This window comes from Theropithecus gelada, chromosome 9 (genome assembly GCF_003255815.1).
Source record: "Theropithecus gelada isolate Dixy chromosome 9, Tgel_1.0, whole genome shotgun sequence".
In the NCBI taxonomy this organism is placed as follows: Eukaryota; Metazoa; Chordata; class Mammalia; order Primates; family Cercopithecidae; genus Theropithecus; species Theropithecus gelada.
In genome coordinates this window covers 61,098,324-61,124,618 of record NC_037677.1, presented here as the reverse complement: position 1 = coordinate 61,124,618, position 26,295 = coordinate 61,098,324, and the positions used below count along the sequence as shown (strand labels likewise).

The following is a 26,295-nucleotide window of genomic DNA, read 5'->3' as shown; positions in this document are numbered from 1 at the left end:
GCAAGAAACAATGTTAGAAAACAGTAGAGGAATGTTGACCATGCCTTTAGGTTAACCTGGGATTTTTTAACCAGCAAAATACTTTAAGCATAAATATTAGTACACGATGTGCTCTAGCATGAAAAAGCTCAGCAAATCTAATACCCATGAGATCTTTTTCAGACAGATTACATCATGATTAAAAACCTACCTAATCGAAAGAATAATCAAAGAATTCAGAAATAAACTGATAAAAAACAGTGTGATAAGAATTAAATTCATTTCATTACAGAGTTAATATGCCTCAGTGGAAATTACACTTTCAGAATAGATTATAAGTTTATAATCTTGATATTATAAAAATAACATAAATAAATCAGGTGGGGAAGGGAAGTGTAAATATCATTCCTTCATAGCAAGAAGGATCACTTGAGGCCATAAGTTCAAGATCAGCCTGGCCAACATGGTGAAACCCCATCTCTATTAAAAATACAAAAATACATGGTGGCAGGCTCCTGTAATCCCAGCTGCTTGGGTGGTGAGGCACAAGAATCACTTGAACCGGGGAGCGGAGGTTGCAGTGAGCCGAGATCATGCCACTGCGCTCCAGCCTGGGAGACAGAGTGAGACTCCATCTCAAAAAAATAATAAAAAAATAAACTCTAGAGGGATCTTTTAGGAACTGGTATATCATATGATTCAACACTCATTAACAAGTCTGGTTTTACATCAGATTTTTTTTCTTCAGCTATTTCAGTGAAAACTTTAAAATATTTTAAAAATAACAAGTAGGAATGGGCAAAACATAAAAGATGAGATTTATTCAGTTGTACAGTAGAAGTTTTAGCAATCATTTAAGTAAAAGGAAATTTCCTCTGGCTTCCTGAATTCAGTAATTGAAAGCTATTCCTTTACAGCCAGTTGGTGTGTGCTTTTAAATAGCCAACACACAGTGATTAAGACTAAGACGTCAGCGGGGCACAGTGGCTCACACATAATCCCAGCACTCAGGAGGCTGAGGTAGGAGGATCTCTTGAGCTCAGAAATTTGAGAACAGCATTGACAACATAGCAATACTGAATTTCTATTTTAAAAATTAAAAATTTAGCTGGGGTGGTGGCAAGTGGTGGATCACTTGAGTCCAGAAGACCCAGGCTGCAGTGAGCTGCACTCCAGCCTGAGTGACACAGGAGATGTTATCTCAGAACAAAACAAACAAAAATGAATACATAACCTGGTGAGGTTGCTGACCTTCATTACAAAAGAATCTTCTGGACAGCCAGGCAAACAAGCAAGTTTTAAATGTGATGAGGAATGGTAACATACTATCATTATTTAAATAGTTGCATTTAACAATTTAATTGACTAATAAAAATTGTTCTACAGCAAACTTAACTACTCATGTATTTCTATTTCTTTACTAGTGATTTATAATTACTTATTGGGCTAGTTTCCTGCATATTCTTCCCCTGACTCCTTAAAATTAGTGTAATCCAGAAGCATTCAGGAGAATCATTTTTGGTTAGTAGTTTCCCTTCCACCGTCTGTTACTTGGTCCAGAATTTCTGTGGTATCAAATATAAGACCTCTATATTGTAAAGCAAATACCCTATATCTATGTACATTTCAAGTAGAGTAATTTCAAGCTTCCACCTTGGAGAAGAGAGTAAACTCTCCTCAGATATGTTTGTTTTTTACCCTTCTACCTGGCATCATTGACACAATACAGTAATAGGACCCTTTAGTCAGTTCCATCTCATCACATGTCATTTCCTTGTAGAATTCCAATTTTACTTTATTTTCTTGTATTGACCTTACCTCCTTCTTAATAGTAACCTGAGGTAGGCTAGTTTGCTATACTGTATAAGGAAACCTGATATTATTTTGAATAAATGTGTGAATCTGTTCTTTAAACTTTGCCGTGACCACTGTCCTTGGACATTGGAATTTTATTGTCTTTAAGATGACAGTTATTAAGTGGTTACTATAAATGAGCATTAATAGAAGTACATGCACTGTTCCTGTTTTTAAAGGGCTTACAGTCTAGTTCAAGTTTTTGTTTTATTGTTGTTGTTTTTAAGAGATGGAGTCTCACTGTGTTGCCCAGGCTGGACTCGAACTCTTAGGCTCAAGCAATTCTCCTACCTCAGCCTCCTGAGTAGGTGGGACTAGAGGAGTGTGCTGTCACACCCAGTTTGGTTCGAAAAGTATCTTAAATGTTAGTAAAACTGTGTCTTATTTTGTATTAGTAAAGTAATAAGTAGACAATAGTAGAGCCTTTAATGGACTTCAGTGACCCAGAGAACACTAAGATTTTGTCCCAATGGAAATTAACATTTATTGAGTGACTTTGCATGTACTATAACAGAATCCAGTCAAGGACTAACTCTAACCTCTAAATGTGAAAAATATTTTGACTTGTACTGTTCTTTTAGAATTTTGTAAAATGGAAAATAGCTGCTTGAAAATAAGCAAAATTAACAATGTTAAATTTCCCTCTTGAAAAAGAATTAGCTGATAGGAAAGTTATAGAGTAGAAAACTTAAAAAGGCTTAAACAGTTTATAACTAAGCAACTCTTCTGGCTATGTTAGATTGAAAAATTTGATTTAAAATGAAAAGTTCCTCTCTAACCTAGGTCACCTGTGACTTTTCAGATTTTCATGTGCTTCAAAGCTAGGATTAGTGAGAAGAGAGAGGCTAAGTGTGAGCAAACCATGATTGCTTTGTTGTGGTTAATAATATTCACAGTGTTTTGCTAACTCACATTATGAAAATAAAGCAGAAAGTACTATTCTAAGAAGCCATCAACGTTCTTTGGCCTTCTTGACTTCTATGATTTCTATTTTGGAAACTTGAACTCCTTTACCACACCCTGATTGTAGAACTGACCAGTTTTTATTTATTGCCATTGTTACTGAAGATAATTAGTGAATTATTTAGTGGCATTGAATCTAAAGATGAAGATGATGGCCATCCTCAAAGAGCTTGTGTTGTCAAGACATAAGAATAGTACTAACTCAACCGGGCGTGGTGGTTCATGCCTATAATCCCAGCACTTTGGGAGGTCAAGGCGGCTGGATCACCTCAGGTCAGGAGTTTGAGACCAGCCTGGCCAACATGGTGAAACCCTGTCTCTACTAAAAATACAAAAATTAGCCGGGCGTGGTGGCGCATACCTGTAATCCCAGCTACTCGGGAGGCTGAGGCAGGAGAATTGCGTGAACCCAGGAGGCGGAGGTTGCAGTGAGCCAAGATTGCACCATTGCACTCCAGCCTGGGCAACAAGAGCAAACCTCTGCCTCAAAAAAAAAAAAAAAAAAAAATACTGACTCAACATTGTCTTATCAATGCTGTTAAATGATGTTAAACATATTGGCATTCAGTGTTACACATTGGAAATAAAAGTTACTTCTAACTCTTAATACTTTAATCCTCCTTTTTTAGAAACGTTCATTCAGTATATAAACAGATGCCAGTTTTTACTCTGTTGTATCTCTGTTATGCTTTCTTCTGCTGGACAAGACAGGGCAATAGATAAGATATTTTGTAGGATGACATTTGAAATTTTCAAGGGAGAAGTCCATGAAGAATGGTGTCTAGAAATTTACCAACATCTCTAAAAATCAATAGCAGAGAGGGATTTAGTTCAGTTTTCCTTATTTTGACAAATCAAGTGAGCCAGGAACAGCCTTATGACTTGCAGGCCATACATAGTTTGCTACTTTGAGGAAGTAGCTTTTGTGGCACGTCTGACATTTTTGTGAGAAGGCAGAGTAGAAATAGGGAAAGAAGGGGGGCGAGAAGAGACAGCTACCACATACAGTCAAGACAAAACTTGCTAGCCCTTTCATTAATTGTTGCTACTTCTGTTTCCCACCATTCCCTCCCCAACATGCTAAATATTCATCCGTAAGTTTGTTTATTTTTCATCAGTAACTTTGGGTAGCAGAATTCTTATTAAATAAAAAGCAAGGGTAAAGTTTTTACATTCAAGGAGCTTACAATATTCTGAGTATCACTTTCAGTTTCCTAGGCTATAATAACTCATCAACCTAACATTTTTGGATTTTTAATAAATACTTCCTTATTTTTTATTTTGAAAATTTTCAAATCTGTATAGAAGTGAAAGAATAATGCAGTAGACATCTAAATTCCCTTTACCTAGATTCAGTAGTTGTTAACATTTTTCCAGTCTTTTTTTTTTTTTTTTTGCACTAAGCTGTTTGAGCCATCATTGACACTTCATTCATAAAAAGTTCATAATGTGTCTCCTATGGACATTCTTCTACATAATCATAATACAAGTTTTGTACTCAATAAATTTATCTTAGGTGATAGTATTGTATAGTTAAATTGTAGTGTATTGAAAAATATAGTGAGATAGTTGTTAACTCAAGGAAAATTGGTTTTTTTACTGCCTGCCTCAATGGAAAATACATTTTGCCCATTGAAGAAAAGTCTGAGGAGAAAGTGTGTGCGATTTATTCAGTGAACATGAGTGATATATGTCTGTTATAGGGCAGGAAGAAATAATCATGCTAGAAGTAAGGATCTTGCATCAATGGGGATGTGTCACAAAATATCCATTTACATTTCTGCCTCAAAGAATATTTCATTTGTGCTGTGCATGTGAATATATTTACATGCCTTGTGTTTTTGTCATTATTATTTACAAACATTTCTAGATAATTTTGTCAGTAAGAAATAAGGTAGTATGTGCCAGGTGCCATAGGAACTATTTATTAGATTTGATGCTTAATAATTTTTCTCATTCTCCTGTTCTACAAGCTATACTCATGAACTTCCCAGGTTAATTGTTGGAAGGAAATAGACAGTTTTGGTATTTCTCAGTTTCACTTTTGACCTCATGCTCATAGTTGCTGTAGGGTAAACATTTAGGTGATTATTTGTCAAAATTGCTCTGACTTTGCTTTGAAAGAGAAACACAGGTGTCCTTCTGGACTTCTTCATCAGTTTGATTAGTATTTTTTTTTTTTTTTGAAACGGAGTCTTGCTTATTGCTCAGGCTGGAATGCAATGGTGCGATCTTGGCTCACTGCAACCTCCACCTCCCAAGTTAAAGCGATTCTCCTGCCTCCACCTCTCAGGTAGCTGGGATCACAGGTGCCCACCACCATGCCCAGCTAATTTTTTGCATTTTTAGTAGAGACGGGGTTTCACCAGGTTGGCCAGGCTGGTCTCGAACTCCTGACCTCAGGTTATCCACCTGCCTTGGCTTCCCAAAGTGATGGAATTACAGGCGTGAGCCACCGTGCCCAACCTGGTTAGTATTTTTTAATGGGATAACAAAATGAAGTTAACAGTGCTTTTGGTCAGTAGTTATTCCCTACCACTTTCCATACGTGTTCCCTTTCTGTTGTTGGTTCCCCCCACCAAGTGGTGACATGGTACTAGACTCCAGAGAATAATCTGCCCTTTAACAGCTCAATATTGAGACCAGAACCTGCATGTTGTACATACAATTCTGTTCCTAGATTCAGTGCCCATTCTGCTAACTGAAATTGATTTTTCCTTTATTTCTAAAGCATTGTCCCATTTTTTGTTAACTTTGTAACTTCTTTGTGATCATTACTCCTGTCTAAGAGAAGTGATGGGTTCCTATATTGTAGGAAACAAACTAGAACGGGAACAAAGATCCATGACGAAAGTCAAACAGGCTTGTAAGACTTAATTTTTTTTTTTTTTTTAACTAAGACTTTTGGTCTTCAAGGCCTGCATGAAGTACAAGGATCAACATTTTCTTAATGAAATGCACCCGTCTCATAAAATGTAGTGAAGTAATCAGCAAATTTTAAATTTCATCTGGTGTTTAAATATTATGATTTATTTGTGAGAAAGTTTTTGAATAATGTGTATTCCTTCTAGAAAACTGCTTTAAAAACCAATTGATTTATGTACATCTGGAGAATGAAAATGACCCAGTCCAATCTTTCTTTCCAGTCTCAATAAGATTGATATCCACGCCTGAGTTCCAAAAGCATGCTTTTCTGCTTGACTTTTACTCCACAATGTTTAGGGTGGCAGCATATTATATTTAGAAAGTTCCTCAGAACAATTTCTTGAAAATCTTGACTTTACAGGGATAGAATATCTCTCTAGACTGTGAAGAAACAAAGTTAAGCCCTTTGTCATACACACGAAAATGTCAACTTCAACTCAGCTGGTATTAAAAGCCCATGGCAACATCAAATCCAACAAAAAGTATTATAGGATTCTTGCTTTTTTCAAGTGCACATGGAACATTTTCCAGCTGACCACAGTTAGACCATAAAGCAAGTCCTAATAAATTTCAAGGGATTTAAATCATACAGAGTATGTTCTCTAACCACAGTGGAATTAAGATAGAAATTATATTTTCACTGGAAAATCTTCTGGTATTTGAAATCTGCATCAAAGAAGAAATAACGGCTGGGCTGGCCGTGGCTCACGCCTATAATTCCAGCACTTTGGGGAGGCCGAGGTGGGCGGATCACCGGAGGTCAGGAGTTCAAGACCAGCTTGGCCAACATGGTGAAACCCCGTGTCTACTAAAAATACAAAAATTAGCCGGGCGTGGTGACAGATGCCTGTCCCAGACACCAATCCCAGCTACTAGGAGGCTGAGGCAGGAGAATTGCTTAAACCTGGGAGGCTGAGGTCACAGTGAGCCAAGATCGCGCCGCTGCACTCCAGCGTGGGCAACAGAACGATACTCCTTCTCTAAATAAATAAGGAAATAACAACCAAGACTGACAGATCAAGAAAAAGTAGTCATAGTTTACTAATACTAGGAACAACAAAAAAAGGCAATGCCACTATACATTCTATGGCCATTAAAAAGTTATGAGGGTATTCTGAACAACTTTATGTCAATACATTTAAAATTTCACGCAAAATGGACAAATTCCTAGAGTAACATGACTTACCAAAAACCAACACTAAACTTGATAATAAAAAGACAACCCAATGTAAAAATGGACAAAGATTCTGAATAGGCATTTTTCCAATGAAGATATAAAGGTGGTCAGTAAGCATATGAAAAAATGCTCAACATCATTACTTATCAGAGAAATGGAAATCAAGGCCACAATGAGATACCATTTAACATCTACTAAGATAGTATAATTGAAAAGACAGATAGGACTGGGTACAGTGGCTCCTACCTGTAATCCCAGCACTTTGAGAGGCCAGGGCAGGAGGATTGCTTGCAGCCCAGGAGATCAAATCTGCAGTGAGTCTTGATTGTGCCACTGTACTCAGCCTGGGCAACAGAGTGAGACCCTGTCTCAAAAAAAAAAAAAAAAAGAAAAAAGACAGTGTCAAGTGTGAGTAAGGATATAGAGAAACTGGAACCCTCGCTGTAAATGCAAATGCAAATGTAATGTAAAAATAGCAGCCACTTTATATAAATAGTATGGCAATTCCTCACAATGTTATCAGAGTTCCCATGGGACCCCACAGTTCTACTCCTAGATAGCTATCCAAGAAGTAGGAAAATATATGTTCGTACAAAAACTTGTACATGAATGTCTATAGCAGCATTATGCATAATAGCTAAAAAGTGGAAACAACCCACACAGTCAGTGACTGATGAATGGATAAACAAAATGTCATATATCCATACAATGGAATATCATTTGGTAATAAAAAGGAATTAAGTACCAATATGTGCTACAACATAGATGAGCCTTGAAAACATCACGCTAAGTGAAAGAAGGCAGTCACAAAAAGAGTGCAAATTGGGCCCTGTGCATGCTCAGAAAATATAGAAGATGGTAGTGATGTTAGTAATGGTATTCTTTCTTTATACGCAAATAAGCATCTGCTGGTCTCTCAACTGAAAGTTGTGACTTAGAATGGCTTGCTAAGAGACTGGTCCCCATGTGATCCCTAAACAGACAGGAGAGGTCAGCTGGAGTATAGGCAGAGTGGGCTGAGGACCATTCTGGGTTGAATGTTTTCAGTTTTGAATTATATGTGAAAATCCTCTTAACTCTCTTATTTGATCTTCCCCTTTATACTGCACTAAGACCTTAATGACTGTTATTCTTTGGTATTAATCTTAATCTGTTCATTATGTAAAGTTACACCTTGGCATGACTTTGTTAAGGGTATTTTTAAAAACCAAGCAAATAAAAATAAGTCCCCTTAGCTAAAGGTAGAGAAAGAGAATAGAGGCTATCAAAATTAGTGCATTTGTTTGAAGCCAAAGAGTTAAAGACAAGTAAGACTTATGGGCTAGCACAGTGGCTCACAGCTGTAATCCTAGCACTTTGGGAGGCCGAGTCGGGAGGATTCCTTGAGGTCAGGAGTTGAAGACCAGCCCTGGCAACATAACCAAACCTCATCTCTACAAAAATTAAAAAACTTAGCTGAGCACAGTGGCATATCCCAGCTACTCAGGAGGCTGAGGCAGGAGGATCACTTGAGCCCAGGAGGTCAAGGATGTAGTGAGCTAGGATCATACTGCTGCACTCTAGTCTTGATGGCAGAGTGAGACCCTGTCCCTCCCTACTATCCCCAAAAAGGCCTTTATGAATGCTATAAAATCTCCAATTAATGGAATGTGATTTGTTGTTCTTATGGTGTTCCTACTGGATAAAATCTGGAAGGAATGAAGGAATCTTATTAGTCAGGTGGTACATGATTTCTTTCTTTCTTTCTTTCTTTTTTTTTGAGACAGGGTTTCGCTCTTGTCACCCAGGCTGGACTGCAGTGGTGCGATTTTGGCTCACTGCAACCTCCGCCTCCTGGGTTCAAGCAATTCTCTTGCCTCAGCCTCCCGAGTAGCTGGGATTACAGGTGTCTGCCACCACGCCCGGCTAATTTTTTGTATTTTTTTTTTTTTTTTTAGATGGAGTCTCACTTTGTTATCCAGGCTAGAGTGCAGTGGCACGATCTCAGTTCACTGCAGCCTCCGCTTCCCAGGTTCAAGTGATTCTCCTGCCTCAGCCTCCTGAGTAGCTGGGAATACAGGCGCATGCCACCATACCCGGGTAATTTTCGTATTTTTAGTAGAGACGGGGTTTCACCATGTTGGCCAGCCTGGTCTCGAACTCCTGACCTCCTGATCCACCCGCCTCGGCCTCCCAAAGTGCTGGGATTACAGGCTTGAGCCACTGCGCCTGGCCTTATTTTTTTTTTTTTTTCCGGTAGAGATGGAGTTTCACCATGTTGGTCAGGCTGGTCTTGAACTCCTGACCTCAGGTGATCCGCCTGCCTCGGCCTCCCAAAGTGCTGGGATTACAGGTATGAGCCGCCACGCCTGGCCCATGATTTCTGTTATTCCAGTTTTGAGGTTTGTAACTAAGTGAGACAATTATGTTAGAAATGTAGGTAGCATATTTATTTTATTTGTAATTAGGTAAAATAACTTACAGTAAATGGAAAAAGAATTCTAAAACAAAACCAGCTACTTTGCTATAACTTTCTCTTTTTATATTTTTTTCTTTTCATGGTATGAGTTTCACACTCACACAACACATGGGAGGGTAGAGAGTGATTTTTATAGCAGCTGTTGTATCCCTCTCATTGCAGGGGAATAAGAAAGGCCTATAGTTATTTATATTTGTGAGTGGTAACTGCATTCTTTTTGTTATTAACTGAAGCTAGAGCAAAAATGAAAATCACACAAAGCATACTTTTGATTTGAAATTGTTTACTTCATTAATACAAAGAAGATTTGAGATGACTTCTCACCAGCATTTCTTTTTCCCTTTTTATTTTAGCCTTACCTGAGAAAAAAGTTAAGTCTGTAAGTCAAGGTTAAAATAAAGTAGCAACATGGGAGTGTACATTACTGAAATTCTTTCTATACTGATCTTTTTTTCTTCTATTCTAGCTTTTCTGATGCCTTTTAAAGGTTACAGAAAAGTAAATAAATCTGTTATATTTCACCTTAAAAAAGAGAAGAATACAACAGAGCACAATTGGGTCAGTAGATATTTATAATTCTTTTTCTCTCTTAATTTTTTATTTTGAAAAAATTCAAACCTACAGAAAATTGCGGAAAGACTACAAAGTACAGTCTTATACCCATTACCTAGATTCACCAGTTACTCATCTTTTGCCACATTTGCTTTATTTCTCTCTACCTATGTGTATGCACATGTGTATATGTATACATATGCATATTATTGTTTCCTGATTTGACAGTGTCAGGCATCATAATCTTTCACCTCTAAATATTTCAGCCATGTTTTTTCTAAGAACGATAACATCCTCTTGCTCCTGTACAATTCCAAATTTGTTTTTAATTTTTCCAGAATCCTGTCTGTTACCTGTGTTTTATCAGTATTCAAGAACAAAGGAAGCAGTGAGAGAAGTTATTAATAGCAACCACCCACTCCCTAAGTTATTCACCACTCTGCATCTTCCAGAAACCAAGTGGGAAAACAAAAAGGTTGATTTTTCAAACCAAATAAATACAAAGTAATTGATAGACAAGGCCCCATAGCATTAAGTAGGCCCAATTACTTATTCTATCACATATGGTTGAACTGTTTCTCTAAACTACTTTGTGGTGTGTGTCTTGTGTGTCAGGAAAGAATGTATTTGTATTTATTTTCATGAATTAATAGACTTTCAGAGTTGGAAGGGCCTTACAATGTATGTTATATAACCCATGCATTTTACAGATGAGAACTAAGATTCAAGGTCATGCAACTAGAGATGAGACTAGAATCTAGCCTTTGAAACTCAATGCATTGGTTTCTGCCATGTGGTGTTTCCTCTGTATGAGCCCTAGTTGCTTATGCTGGGGTCTTGATAAATGAGAATGGTGAAAGGTCTGACAATACTGTTCCTAGCTAACTAATGCATCCCTTTGAACTCATTTGCATGAACTGTGGTAGTGCTTCTCAGACTTTAATGTGCGTGTGAATTTCCTGGTGACCTTGTTAAAATGCAGATTCTGATTCAGTAGGTCGGAGGTGGGGCCTGAGAATCGACATTCTAACAAGCTCCCAGGTGATGCTGATGCCCCAGATCCATGGACTACATTTTGAGTAGCCATTTTCTAAAACAAACACAGATTTCTCAGGCCCTAGGCATCATCAAAGTAGAAAAAAAACACTTAAAAATATAAGCCCTTTCAGTTCTATGAGGTATAGACACAAATGTAACTAACACCTGTTTATCCATCACCAAACCAAAATAAAATACTTTGTAAAGTTGGTATTTTCCTAACTTTTATGGCACTTTAAGAAGGAAGTTTTATCTCAATATGTTGTAATAGATGCAACTAGTTCCCCAACATTGTTATGTCAACAAAATGCATTGAGATTCCACAGGCTTTAATGGCACTGTGTAAGAAAATATGAATTCAGGTGATGACAAGAACCATTGCCAAACTGAACTGTCTATCAAAAAGGGCAACCAAATGAAGTTCCATTTTTACTCTCAATAAAACTCTACAAGCCAACTACATTTATTCATTTAACAGATACAGTACAGTGGTTCCCCCTCACCTGCTGTTCCACTTTTTGTGGTTTTCACTACCCACAGTCAGCTGCAGTCTGAAAATATTAAATGAAAAATGCTAGAAATAATTAAGTTTTAAATGGTGCACTGTCCTGAGTAGTATGGTGAGATCTCACACAGTCCTACACCGTCCCACTCTGTCCCACCCAAGACGTAAATCATCCACGTACAGTACAATAAGATATTTTAAGAGACCACATTTGTGTAACATTTATTACAATATATTGTTGTAATTATTCTTTTTTATTATTGTTAATCTCTTACTGTGCCTAATTTATAAATTAAACTTTATCCATAGGTATGTGTTTATATGAAAAAACATAGGGTTTTGTACTGTCAGTGGCTTCAGGCATCCACTGAGAGTCTTAGAACATATCCCTCACAGATAACGGGGGAATACGTAGAGTGTCTATTCGCATGGAGTTTACATTCGGACTTTATTCCCTTGCATCTAAATTTATATGCTGCTTTGAATTGCATAAATGATTGTTAAAAGGTACAAATGCTAGGTTTTATGTGACAGTGAGTCCTTTAAGTAAAGATCTTTGCATTTGGGTTTTTAGTTTTTAAAAAGTAATAATGAACAACACATTCAATGACCATCTCAGTACAACATGGAATGCATTTGTACCTACATCAGTCAAAAATAAAACAGACCTTTAATATATAGGGAGAAATTTGTACTCTGTATCAAAAAATGCTTACAGAAATCATAATTACTTTTATTTCTCAGAGTAGCTTAGCAGTAAAACAAATCTTCAAATGTGTTTTATGTTGGTATCTGAAGAGATAGTCTTTTAAAACCTCAGATTTCTACCTTAATATCATAAGATGTTTATTTTGTATATTATCTCTGTTTAGAGATAGTTGTGGTTTTTGAAATGTATTATAGTAATTCAATTTTTTATGTTGAGTCAATCTCTTAAGGATATTGAAGGTTTATTTTGAGTTTGTTTCTGTAGAATATTAGTCATTCAAGTGTTATCATGTTTATATTGTCACTTTCCTTAAGTGAAACCAGCCTTGTGAAATGGTTTTGTTATCATTGTTGCATTATTTTTAATTTAACAGATGAAGAAACAGAGACTTAGAAGTGGAAATTCAAGATAGTGAGTTGTGGAAGTGGGCCCAAGTCTTCCCATTCCAGTGTTTTCCCCCACTATCCAATCTCCAGGTTAAAGCCACAGTCCTTATTTAGTATATCGGTAGATTAGAAGTAGTAAATGTTGCTGATATGATGTTTCAACAACTTTGCTGTATCAGGGATATGGAAAAAGACTGATCCCAACCTGTGTAAGCTGTTATAGGTGTGTCTTGCTTTAGACCAACTGAAATAGTTTATGCTGCTAATTGGAGTATCCGTACAAGCACTGAATTTTGGAGACAGGTTTGACAGAGTTGCTGAAATATGGGTACTCTGGTCTTAGAAACGAAATTTTTGGAACATTATTGAAAGGGGTTCATTTTATAAGCATTCCATGTTGTGCTAAGGGAAATGTAACAGGGAGATACAAGTGGACATATCCAAACTTGAGGCAGAGTGAGGATATTTATAATAAGATTTTAGCCATGGACAAATACATAGATACAGTTATTCCATCTAAAGCGGTTTGATGCAGTTAATATAGTTTAGTTTGATGTAGTTGGTAGCTGTTTGTTTCTTAATGAAATTAGATCCCAAGATTTTCTTAAAGGGAACTAGGTTAGTAAGAAAATAACTTTCCCTCTCTTTCTTTTTTTTTTCCTCTCTCTCCCTCCCTCCCTCCCTGCACCCTCCTCCCTTCTTCCCCCTCACCATTCCCCTTCCTTTAGCCTGATGTCTATTTGACTGTGAATATTTGGGGGCTATTGACAGGTTATTTAGATTTGACAGTCCTCCCAAGTTTCTGGAAGGAGTATACTGCTGAGTTTGCTCTTTTGAACTATGAAAGATGAATTAAGTATAGTTGAATAATTTATGATCACAGTAAGGAATTTAAAAGTAAATTTTGACTTGAATTTAATACTTTTCTGAGGGCATAAAATATCTTTTTTATCATTCTAAAGTTTAATTTTTGTTGGCTTAAATCTTATGTTTTGGAGAAATAAAGTTACAGTGTTTTGTAGCCTGACTCTAAATTGATAACACTAGGGATTAAGATCAAAGATAAAGGATTATAATACTACCGCAGACGTTATACTTTCTTTTAGTTTCAAGTCCCTGATTTTCCTTAAAGTTCTCAAGTTACTTATTAAAGATATGGACTGGTACCAAAAGAATAAACTTGCCGTCTCTTTTCAAGGAACTATGGGGGCACCAAATCACCTTATTCATTTGGCACCAATATTTCTAGGGAGGCTGGGTGCCTTGGCTAATGCCTGTGATCCCAGCACTTTGGGAGGCCAAGATGTACAGATCACTTGAGTTCAGGAGTTCGAGACCAGCCTGGCCAACTTGGTGAAACCCTGTCTCTACTAAAAATTACAAAAATTAGCCAGCCAGGCATGGTTGGTGCTCGCCTGTAGTCCCAGCTACTCGGGAGGCTGAGGCAGGAGAATCGCTTGAACCCAGAAGGCAGAGATTGCAGTGAGCCAAGATCGCGCCACTACACTCCAGCCTGGGCAACAGAGAGAGACACTAAGAAAAAAAAAATTCCTAGAGATTTTCCCTTTCTCTGATAATTTTTGAAATACTTTCTAAATAATTAACTTTACTGAAGTTTAATCTTTGTATCTGCCAAGATTTAACTTAATTGACTATTTTAATCTTGGTATCTGCCTGTGAAATTTAAATATGTAAATATTACATACCATTTGCCTGATTGTTTTTGCTGACTTTTCTTTCTTTTTTAACTTTTTGGTATATTTTTCAAACTTTCAGCATCAGTCAAATATTTATTAAAAACTTCCAAGGAAAGTAAAGGGGGAGGAAAAAAAACCCTAAACAGTAAAGGAAAAAAACTTTTAAAAACTATTTTCTTGTGACATGTTAAAAATACAAAATTTAAACCACGAAATATTTTCAATTTAGGGGAGTTATGGAAGAGTTTAGAATAGTGATGGTTCTTTGACCTTGAGCTCTTATAATTGCTTCCTTGGTTTTTTTTGTTTTTTGTTTGTTGTTGCCATATTTCAAGGAAAAAAGGCAAGAGCAAAATAATTTTTGTTTTTGTTATCTTTATTAGACTCTAAACTTCTGGAAGGTTTAAAGGAAAAAAAGGACTTATATGTGTGTTTGTAAATACTTAATATGTGGTACTTTATAATTGGCAGTGTCATTATAGAAGTAGATGGGAAGGACTTTGAGAAAGTGAATTATCCCAAAACTACAGAAACTGTTCTATAAGCAAGGATCAGCAAACATTTTCTTAAAGGGCCAGATGGTAAATATTTGATACTTTGTGGGCCATGTGGTCTCTGTTGCAGCTACTCAACTCTTGCAGCTGTATATCAACCACTCAATTTTGCTGTTGTGATGTGAAAGTAGTTGAGTGGGGTATAGAGAGTAAGTAAATGAATGAGTTTTGTTATGTTCTAATAAAATGTATTTACAAAAACTGGCAGCCAGCCTGCCAACCCATGTTCTGTATCATCTAACAAATATTACTCATAACCAACCATGTAATGATGTGGTTCTCTTCCCCACAAAAACATCTCTTATTATTGTTGAGGATAATTTATGAAGTCATAGAGGACAGAGGATTTCTGTTTTAAAACGGCCCAGTGTATGTATATTGAAGTGATATGATGGTTGGGATTTCCTTCTAAGATACACTGAAGGGAAAAAACTAGGTGGATATAGATGAACTGAATTTGATAAAATGTTGATAAATATAGAAGCAGATGATGGGTTCATGAGATTTCTTCACACTGTGCTTCCTACTGTATGTGTTTGAAGATGTGAGTATTTAAAAGTTACTACATAAACAAATAATGGCCCAGTAAAGGCAGCAGTTTCTCTCTTCTCTTCTCACATCTTGGAATAGGAAGGAGAATAAGACAAAAATACAAGCCACATCTTCAGCACAACTAGGGAGATCTCTGCAATTCCAAAACACTTATTATATAAAGGAAGGTTGTCAGATCCAGTGAAAGTCAAATAGAGGTGTGTGGGGAAACCCTGAGGAATGATACCTATGGTTGCAGATCCCCAACAAAGCCAGCCAAGCACAGTTCTCCAAAGGAAGCTGCTGACCTCAGACTTCTCCAAAGCAGCATTCAACAAGGATACTTTCCCTTCCAAATCCTCAAGGAAAGATTAATTTAGAAATTAACATGCCAAGCTACAGGAAATTTAGCTTTTATGAGTCCTACTTCTACAGGAAGAAGTGCAGCCAACCAAGAAATGAAAGGAGAAGAAACTACAGCTAAAGAGTATTGGCAGTGAACATAGAGTCCATTGATCTATAGCATTAAGACTAAAACAAATGTGGAAATTAGATTTATAGAGCAGAATATGAATCGTTAAAACCTTGACAGTGCAGTAATGAAAGTCGATGAGGAAATAAATGATGTTGTCATGTTTTATAACAACCTGTCAAAAGATGTCATTTGAAATCAATAAATCTAGTAAAATCTTAAGATTGGGGTGGAGGGGAGTCTATAGTTGATACATAGATACGTAGGTTAGAGTGAAAGGTAAACACTAAGGGAAATAATCTAATAAACTAAACCGAGTGGTAGAGGGAAAGAAAAAAGAAACATAGCTGTATTAATCATTGCTGATAATAGAGATAGGATTTTTATATGTTACAGTATATTTTATGTAAAACTATAGTTATAAAAAAAACTATAAAATATAGGATTTTTGTTTTTGTTTTTGTTTTTTTGCCTAACATGTATTCGATGAGGACTTGTTATTTGCCAAGCACTGTCAGTGACCAAAACAGATGAAAATTTTTGCTTCATGGGTTGGAGGAGACAGACAAAATAAAAATAATAAGTAATTTGTTAAGAGGTGTTAAATGTATGGGGAGAAATACAGCATAAAAGGATTAGGAGTACCCATTGATGAGATTGCTTTTTTTGTAGTGGGTGAGTAGACCTTAGTCAGACAATGAAATTTGAACAAATATTTGAAGGAACTGAGCCAGATAGTTATCTAGAGAAACAGTATTCTAAGCAAAGGTAGTTGCTATTACAAAGGCCCTGAAGCAAAAACGTAGCTGGGCTCAAGAAACAGGGAAGAGTGTAAAGGGGTAAAGCATAGTAATATAGGAGGGAGAGTGGTAAGCGATGAAGTCAGAGAAAATGGGATATCAGAGAATATTGGACTTTCAGAGGCCGTTAAAAGACTTCAGACTTTTACTCTGAAGTAGCTACTAGAACAAAAAAGTAAACCTTTTTTATTATCAGAAGGAATATGTACATAAACAAAGTAAGCACAAATCATTGAGTAATTTTATTTTAATGTTTTTTAAGAAATGAGGTCTCACTCTGTTGCCCAGGCTGGAGTGCAATGGCACAATCATAGATCACTGCAGCCTCTTCTAACTCTTGGGTTCAAGCAGTCCTCTCACTCAGCCTACCAAAGTGCTGTGATTACTGGCGCAAGATACCATGCCCAGTCACTAGTAAAGTATTTTTACTTTAGAAAACATCGCATACAATTTCATAACTGATGAGAGCTTAAATATGTATGCTATATTAATTAAAGTAATTCTCCTATTAAAACATTCTCCTATTAAAACATTCCCAGATTCTAATTCTCCTAATTCTCCTATTAAAACATTCCCAGATCAGATTACTAAGAAAATGAAAGCAAAGAAACTTAGAAAGGATAACAAAATTAAAGAACACGCAAAGCTGTAATAGGCATATGCAAACTCAAACATGCAGGGATCATGTTCCTAATATTGGACAAGACTTAGTACAAAAACCATTACACGAGGAAAAAGAGCCTGCAAGATCTGCTTGAGAGCAACTTTAAAGTGCTTCTCAGAAATACAAACAGAGACTTAAATGGAAAGACTTACAAGATTCTTTGGCAAAAATCAAAATCCTTTTTTAACCCATGAAGTTAATATCTCACAACAAGATATAGCTAGTATTTATTGAGAATGTACTCTATGCCAGGCATGTTCTAAGGACTTTATATGTATTACTCATTTAGTCCTCACAAGTACTTTACATGGGTGATGTTAGTATCACTTTTTGCCCATTTTTCAGTGAAGAAACCAAGGCACAAAGAAGTTAATAACTTGCCCAAGGGTTGCAGTTAAAGTTACTGACCTACAAAATGAACTCAGGCAAGATTATTTCAGATTCTGTGCTTTTAACCACTGCACAATACTGTTTTTTTGAAACCAATAGCTGTGGATGTGTGTGTACGTCTAGATAAACTGACTCTAAAGTTCATATGGAGAAACAAATAAGAATAACTGGGAGATTTCTTAAAGAAAAGTAATAAGGGAAAACTAGCCCTACCAGACACTGAAATATAAGACTAGAATGTTGAAACAATGTGGCTACTAGAGCATGAGCAGAATAGAAGTTCAGAAATAGATCCAAATTCATGTAATTATCTGGAAAATTATAAACATAACATTTCAAATAAGAAAGGAAAAGATGTATTATTCATTGTATGGGATGTTGTCATTAGAGGGAAACTAGATTTCGACTTACTTTGACTAGAAGTAATTCCTAATGAATCAAAGATTTAAAACTAAACTAGCTGTAAGCCAAGTCTCAAGTAATTTTTAAATTATTTATTTAAATTTTTTATAAATGTCAGTCTCACATTTCTGCATGCTCTCTTAAGTTGAAACGAGATGGAAATTAATGATAGTCATATGAAGTGCATCAGCACAAAGAAAAATCATTTAGGACTCTGTGACAATGCACACCTTAATACAGCTTAGTAGATGCTAAATGATTTTTCTTTGTGCTGATGGAATGGAGTATGTCAGGCCTGAAGCAGGTATATTGGATTTTATTCAGTTAATGCCTGCCCTTCCTCTTCCTTTGATACTTTTTGGGGCTGGGAAAGTAAAAGATACAAAGGAATAAAGTATTTGCCAAGTGAGAAATGTATTCAGTATTCATTCTGAAACATGGTTTAGTTATGAGAACCTGAGTTCCAGATCCACATCCACAGTGACATTGCTCTTCAAGGAAGTAGTAGAGGTGGATGTGAGTGGGAGTGATTTTTTCTAACACTCTGAAGCGGTCATGATTAAGGACCCAAGTAGTGAGGTTGCCTCTCCAAGTTTTTTAAAAAGGAGAGTGAACATAAAGACCAGAGACCTACTCCATAATAGTAAATTGTTGATACAGCTACTTAATAACTCTTATACCTGGTAAGAGATAGGAAGGAGATGCAGGTCTGAAAGGTAACCAGAGGAAGAAAAAGCCAGAAAGTTTACTTGAGGCCTGATAGTACCTAGAATCAATATTAAGTGTTTTTAAAGTACATAAAACATGATTTGTATAATTCTAATTTTGTTTAATGTAACATGTATACTTGTGTTTGTATATGTAAATGTGTTTGCATAAATCTTGAAAACACCAAAATGTTCACCACTATTATTTTAGGATGATAAGAGTTTGAAAGACTTTTATTTTCTTTTATCTGTATTTTTAAAGTTTTCTACAAAGCATACATATTACTTAAGTAATCATATTTATATATTTATTATATACACACACATAAGTATATGTTTGTTGTTCCATTCTGACAGTAGATGTATCTTTTATGTTGTCTAGGTACACCAAAGGATCTCTCCCTGGCAGAATTTGGGAGTTGTTTATTGCAGTACTGTTGTGCCCTCTGATGGTGAGTTTCAGCAAATCCACCTTTTATGTCTAATATTATTTCCCTCTTAGCTCAATGTTTCCTATTCTCTATCTGACACAAAAATTTATAAACCATACTCTTTCACTTAAGGTGGGCTTAGGGGTTAGAGAGGGAAAGGAGGAGAAGGAAAATAAAATTTGGATGAGAATCTAATGAGTTTAGAGAAGAAACCAAGAAGAAACACTAAGATCCATTAAGACTTCATAGGTTATTAAATGATCATATATCTTTTATTTTTTATTTTTGAGATGGAGCCTTGGTCTGTTGCCCAGGTGGAGTGCAGTGGTGCGATCTCAGCTCAGTGCAGCCTCCGCTTCCTGGGTTCAAGCAATTTTCCTGCCTCAGCCTCCTGAGCAGCTGGGAACAGGCGAGCACCACCATGCCCAACTAATTTTTGTATTTTTTGTAGAGATAGGGTTTCACCATGTTGGCCAGACTGGTCTCGAACACCTGGCCTCACGTGATCCATCCACCTCAGCCTCCCAAAGTGCTGGGATTATAGGCGTGAGCCACTGTGCCCGGCCTCATTTATCTGTTAAAACTAGGGACATGGTTAATTTGAAGATCACGGAAGCACCATCTTTTGTGTTTTCCAACCATTGGGTCTTCACATTATGGATAATGATGATCAAGCACTCCAGCCTCTTGTTGTATCAGAGCCTAGACAGAAGGAACTCAAAGTCTAAGACCTCCTACTCTTGCTTGTCTTTTTCCCTACTTAGGTATAGGACTACAATACTCTTCTTTGATGTGGGAAGGGATAAACAGATGCTTGCAGACCACATGCAATCCTTTTTAAAGGTCTTTGATGCTATAAACTGTTGACAGGATCCAAACCTTTGTTGTTTTTATGGTAGTGGAGGGAGATGTGTTTATAACTCTTACTGCCATTTCTCTTACCCAGTAGTGTGCATTTACAGTTTAGGTTGCTTAGTTTAGGGGTTGACGGTTAGATATGTTTCCTCTGTGTAAAGTTGAGTTTGATAGAGCTCTGATTTCAACCTTAGAAACATTTATTCATAAGCACAACAACCGCTGAAAGAGCGTCCTGCAAATTTACAAGGGTGCCTAAAACTAAAGAAGCCCAGAAAATGAATCATGAAAACACTAGAATCCCCAACTTTTAGTCAGTATAATTTTTTGCAGTGTTATCAGAATCACCTCCCAAAGCTGTTACGTGAATTTATAGATAGTGTGCTCGTATTTGCCAGATCTTCTAAATTTGGAAGAAAAATCCATTGTGATTACTTGTTTGTAATATGGAAAGGTTAAAAAGGGGAAAATAGAGCAAAATCAAAATAAGGAAAATATTAGCTGGCTCTCTGTTTCCAGTCTCTTAAAGACAAAAAAACTAATAAATTAGTACCAATTAATGTATAAATTAAAAAACAGTACTTAGCACTGTGTTGTGGCCAGAAAGGTAGCTGTGTTGCCCCCAGTCAAGAGTCAATATGTACCCAGATAGCAGTACTTTCTACATGGCCACGAGCCAGAGGACCATAATGCCACCTGGCTATGCTACCTATTCCTTTCCCTCCTTAAGCTCCTTCAATGCAGTGGGTGGGTATCTCTCTTCCTCCTGACACTGCTTGGTCCATTAAATAGCCAAATGGTGACTGTCCACATCTATGCCAGCACTACTCCCAGGTTCTGACTTACTCCATTACCACTGCAGGGTGCCATCATTAGATAGTTTGAATAAAAAGAATTTCTCTCACTGTAAAAAAAAGAAAAGAAAAGAAAAGGTTTATATTGCTGAATCCACTCAGCTTTTGCTGAACTATTTCATTCAAAAATTTCTAGTCTTTATGATATTGTTTAAAATTATCATATATTCAATATCCACATATATCAGTATATATTCATAAAGAATATCAACCAAGTCACATGTTATACTACAGCAGGAAGGTCAAGTCCTATTGGCAGTTATGATATTTAGTGGCAATTAACTTGAACTAATAAATTCATATTGGAATTGATATTAATTTTGCTACTTATTGCCATTACTGTTATCCTGTTATATATACCTACATATAGGCTGTGTTATATATACCTATATTCTGTCCATATGGAGATATTTCAGTAATTTAACAATGGTACAGTTATACTGGGGTATCTGGTCAAATGTTATCAGAGGACATAAATGCTAATAGGTTGCCAGTATGAGGGTTTGAAGGCAATATTATTTTTACAAAAACTAAAAGGATACCAACTTAAGAAAAAAAAGAGTCTCTCCCCAAATTCCAACTAACACTATTTATCCTTCTTAAGAAAACTAATTCGTATTACTTATCAAGAAATAAAAGCACAAAATTATTTGTTTTAATGTAGCTTGATGTTCCTTATTGTACATCTTTCTAATTTTGTACTTTTTTTTTTTTTTTTTTTTTTTTTGAGACAGAGTCTCACTCAGTCACCCAGGCTGGAGTGCAGTGGCACAGTCTCGGCTCACTGCAAGCTCCGCCTCCCAGGTTCACGCCATTCTCCTGCCTCAGCCTCCCAAGTAGCTGGGACTACAGGTGCCCGCCACCACGCCCGGCTAATTTTTTACATTTTTAGTAGAGACGTGCTTTCACCGTGTTAGCCAGGATGGTCTCGATCTCCTGACCTCGTGATCCACCCACCTCGGCCTCCCAAAGTGCTGGGATTACAGGCGTGAGCCACCGCGCCCGGCCTAATTTTGTACTTCTAAGTTAATTTTACCTTAGGTCAGTATAGCTTGTGAGAAAACTGCTTAATCCACAGCTACTCCAGTAAGTAGAGTTTGGTCACCAGCAACAGAAATTTCTACCATCACTCCCTGCTCTTTGTTGTGACTGCTGGTCATCTTCAGTATTAAATGAGGACTTCACCCTCGGTTTTTAGAAGAGCAAGGTCTAAAATATCATATCCTGTAATTATGGTATTTATATACTTAGTAAATATACCTATATATACTGCTTTTCAGTAATTATGAATTATGTTAGTTGACAAATCTGGTTATGACGGTAACAACTGGTAATAAAATATGTAGATTATCTTAAATGCTTACCTCTCTAACAAAGCAATCTAACAGGTTCTAGATTTTTTTTCTTTTTGGTATCGTAAATACTTATGAGGATCTATTGAAAGCTCTAGACCCTTTCTCTAGAAGAATTTATATAAACATAGGAAATTTTGCATACAATGTTATAGTGATACAGATTCCCCTAGACCAAACTGTGGAGCAAACACATACCCATACTGACACCCACGTTACGTTTTATGAGAGGCATTCTGCTTAAAGGTTAGGAGTACAAGCTTTGAAGTCAAGCAGACCTAGGTTTATATCCCAGTTCTACCACTTAACCTCCTTAAAACCCCCGGTAAGTGATAAGTCAAAGCCTGTTTCCTCATCCATGAAATATAGATAGTAATAGTTAACACCTCCAACAGAAAAATGTAGAAATAGTACTTATTCTGTAAGGAGTGGTTGTGGTAGTGTTAAAGACCTCAAATCTAAAACACGTGGTCTTAGACTTATTTTAATTTCTCTGTGCCCCAGATCCTCAACTGTAAAATGACTAATAGTAAAATTTTTATGGTTATATAGTTTATACTTACTTGAAGTCTTTAAAGCCTTCAGGGGTTTCCCTTCATGTTAGTGGAAGTTACAATGATGTGGATAATTCTGCTGTAGACAGTTTGTATAATTTATCATCCAACTCAGAACACTTTTGAGAATGAAAGGAGATGCCTGATACTTTTTTTTTTTTTTTGAGACCGAGTCTTGCTCTGTCACCAGGCTGGAGTGCAGTGGTGCAGTCTCAGCTCACTGCAACCTCCGCCTCCCGGGTTCAAGTGATTCTCCTGCCTCAGCCTCCCGAGTAGCTGGGATTACAGGCACCCACCACCACGCCTGGCTAATTTTTTTTTTTTTTTTTGGTATTTTTAGTGGAGACGGGGTTTCACTGTGTTGGCCAGGATGGTTTCGATCTCTTGACCTTGTGATCCACCCTCCTCAGCCTACCAAAGTGTTGGGATTATAGGCGTGAGCCACCACACCCGGCTGCCTGATACTTTTTAATAGTGTAGACCAGGACCTATCTTCACTCTAGCTATTGGGAAAGTGTGAAAAGTGAGCTAGAGAAAGAGCAAGAAAAATAGCCTTATCTAGCTGCTTTTTTTTAAAATCCAGAAATGTAACCCTACTCAAACTGCCTTATATTAAGAATTGCTAGGACCTGGCATAGTGGCTCACGCCTGTAATCCCAGCACTTTGGGAGGCCAAGGTGGGAGGATCTCTTGAGTTCAGGAGTTCAAGACCAGCCTGGGCAACATAGACCTCATCTCTACCAAAAAATACAAAAATTAGCTGGGTGTGGTGGCATGTGCCTGTGGTCTCAGCTACTTGGGAGGCTGGGGTGGGAGGATTGCTTGAGCCCAGGAGGTCAAGGCTGCAACGAGGTGAGAAATCAAGTCAACAGTGAGCTAGGATCTGCTACCGCACCGCTCCCTCCTGAACGACAGTCAGACCTTGTCTCACAAAAAAAAAAAAAAAAAAAGTGAGAATCGCTAGAGAATTGTTATGTTTATCTTGTACTTAACAAAAGATGTAAGATTTCCCTACAAAAATTGTTTGTGGGCAAATCATTTTAATAATGAAAGTATCTGAAAATTCCTGTTTAATAATAAACAACCATCTGTTTAGTCAACCCAAGTAATAGATAATATATAAATTCTAAACCTAAGGTCTGCGAGTGGTTTTGGGAACCAGATATATGCTCCAGCTTTTTTTTGTTTTTGTTTTCTGTCCTGTTGCTTTTTAAAGAAGCTTTATTGAGCTGTATTTCACATACCATAAAATTTACCCATCATTGTACAACTGTCACAACAAACCATCTTTTTTTTTTTTTTTTGAGATGGAGTCTCGCACCATCACCCAGGCTGGAGTGCAGTGGTGCGGTCTGGACTCACTATAACCTCCCCCTCCCGGGTTCAAACGATTCTTGTGCCTCAGCCTCCCTAGCAGCTGGGATTACAAGCATGCACCACCATGCCCGACTGATCTTTGTATTTTTAGGAGAGAGGGGTTTCGCCATGTTGGCCAGGCTGGTCTCGAACTCCTGACCTCAGGTGATCCACCCACCTCAGTCTCTCGAAGTGCTGGGATTACAGGCGTGAGCCACCATGCCCAGCCACAACAATCCATTTTCGAACCGCTCGCTTGTTTGTCAGTTGATAGTGTAGCAAAAAAATTTTTTTTAAAGTTCCCCAGTTCTAATCTTCACTCACACCCTCAACCCCAGGTAACCACCAATTTGCTTTCTGTCTCTGTAGTTAAACCTTTTCCAAAAATGTCATATAAATGGACTCATACAATATGTAGTCTTGCATCTAGCTTCTTTTACACAGCGCAATGCTTTCAAGGCTTATCCATGTTATAGTGTGTATTTGTAGTTCTTTATTTTTATTGCTGGGTAGTATTCCAGTATGTAGAAATATCCCATTTTGTTTATTCATTCACCAAATGAGGGACATTAGAATTGTTTTCCATTTTGAACTATTAAAAATAATGCTGCTGCCAACATTTGCCTATAAATCTTTGTATGGACATGTTTTCATTCTTCTTGGATAGATACTTATGAATGAAATGGTTGGGTTATACTGTAGGTGTATGCTTAATTTTTTAAGAAACTGCAAACTGTTTTCCAAAGTGACTGTACCATTTTGCATTCCCACCAGCAGTTCATCGGTGTGACAGTCTCCCTACATCCTCCCCAACCTTGGTACAGTCAGTCTTGATTATAGACACTCTAATGGATATACAGTATTACTTCATTGTGGTTTTAATTTGGATTTCACTGATAATTAATGATATTGAACATCTTTTCATGTGCTTATTAACCATTCAGATATTTTATTTAGTAAAGTGTCTATTCAAAGGACCTTTTGAAAACATTTGACTATTTATTTTCTTATTATTGAGTTGTAAGAGTTCTTTATATAGTCTAGAGTTTTTCTTGTTAGTTTTTCAAATAGTTTTGAGAGAAAGGGGACAGATGTTATTAATGACTTTTTGTCAACTCATGTTAGTAACTGTTGTACACAGTTGGAAATTCTGTGTCATTATTGTATTGAGGGCACATACATACCCAACCACTATACCCCACCACTATATGTCTTTCATTCCAGCTTTAAAAAGACTTGACAACAAAAAAGAAATGAAGCATTGAAGCTACTTAATCACCAAAAATTATAGGGCACACAGAGCTTAAGTATTTTAATGTGGCAGAGTTCTCACCAGCTTAAATACAAAGTTGTGAAAACAGAAGCACCTTATTTTTTTTATTTTAAAAATATATCCAACAGTTCAGATTTTTTTTTTTTTGTAAGTAGTAATGACAATTTGAAACTTTACCAAAATGTGGATGCACTTGTTTCATCACAGAACTCTTTCCTTGAAGGATTCTTCAAGATTGACTTTTATATTACCAAGAAAAGAAGCCACATGAAATTGGAAAGACCTTTAAGCTTTATGTGCTGACAGTGAACTACTTCGCTTGGAGCAGAAGAAAATTTATGTCAGATTTCAGGTGATGCCATCCACTTCAGGATTGTCATCATTTTTTCCAATATTTTGAAGTGAATTTTGAGGGAATTGGAAACTAACTCATTTTCCTCCAGAATGCAGCTTGGTCAAAAAACTGATACTGCTCAAAGCAGTTAGTTCCTAGTTTTTGTCTGTTAACATGCATGTTGACACAATTAAAGAAAAATTCCTAATATCCAGGTCTCTTGTGGAAATTACAAAGGCTGTTAATATTAATGGCTACCAGCATCTCTGACAGACTGTTAAACTTCTTTGCCAAAATAACTACCAGAAAAAATTTTTTTTTTTTTTTTGAGATGGAGTTTTGCTCTTGTCGCCAGGCTGGAGTGCAGTGGCACTCAGCTCACTGCGCCCTGCTTCTCCTGGGTTCAAGTGATTCTCCTGCCTCAGCCTCCTGAGTAGCCGGGATTACAGGTGCCTGCCACCATGCCCCCCTAATTTTTGTATTTTTATTAGAGACGGGGTTTTACCATGTTGGCCAGGCTGTT

At 36.9% G+C, this 26,295-nt stretch overlaps 1 protein-coding gene across 3 annotated transcripts in view; it reads left to right on the top strand.

The window, feature by feature from the left end:
- Window positions 1-26,295, top strand: part of MCU (mitochondrial calcium uniporter) — a 207,520-nt gene that overhangs the window by 138,169 nt on the left and 43,056 nt on the right. For all 3 annotated transcript variants that reach the window (XM_025396361.1, XM_025396363.1, XM_025396362.1), the window contains one exon: window positions 19,146-19,215. In XM_025396361.1, coding sequence (XP_025252146.1) covers window positions 19,146-19,215 — 70 coding nt within the window. The remainder of the gene's footprint in view (window positions 1-19,145; window positions 19,216-26,295) is intronic.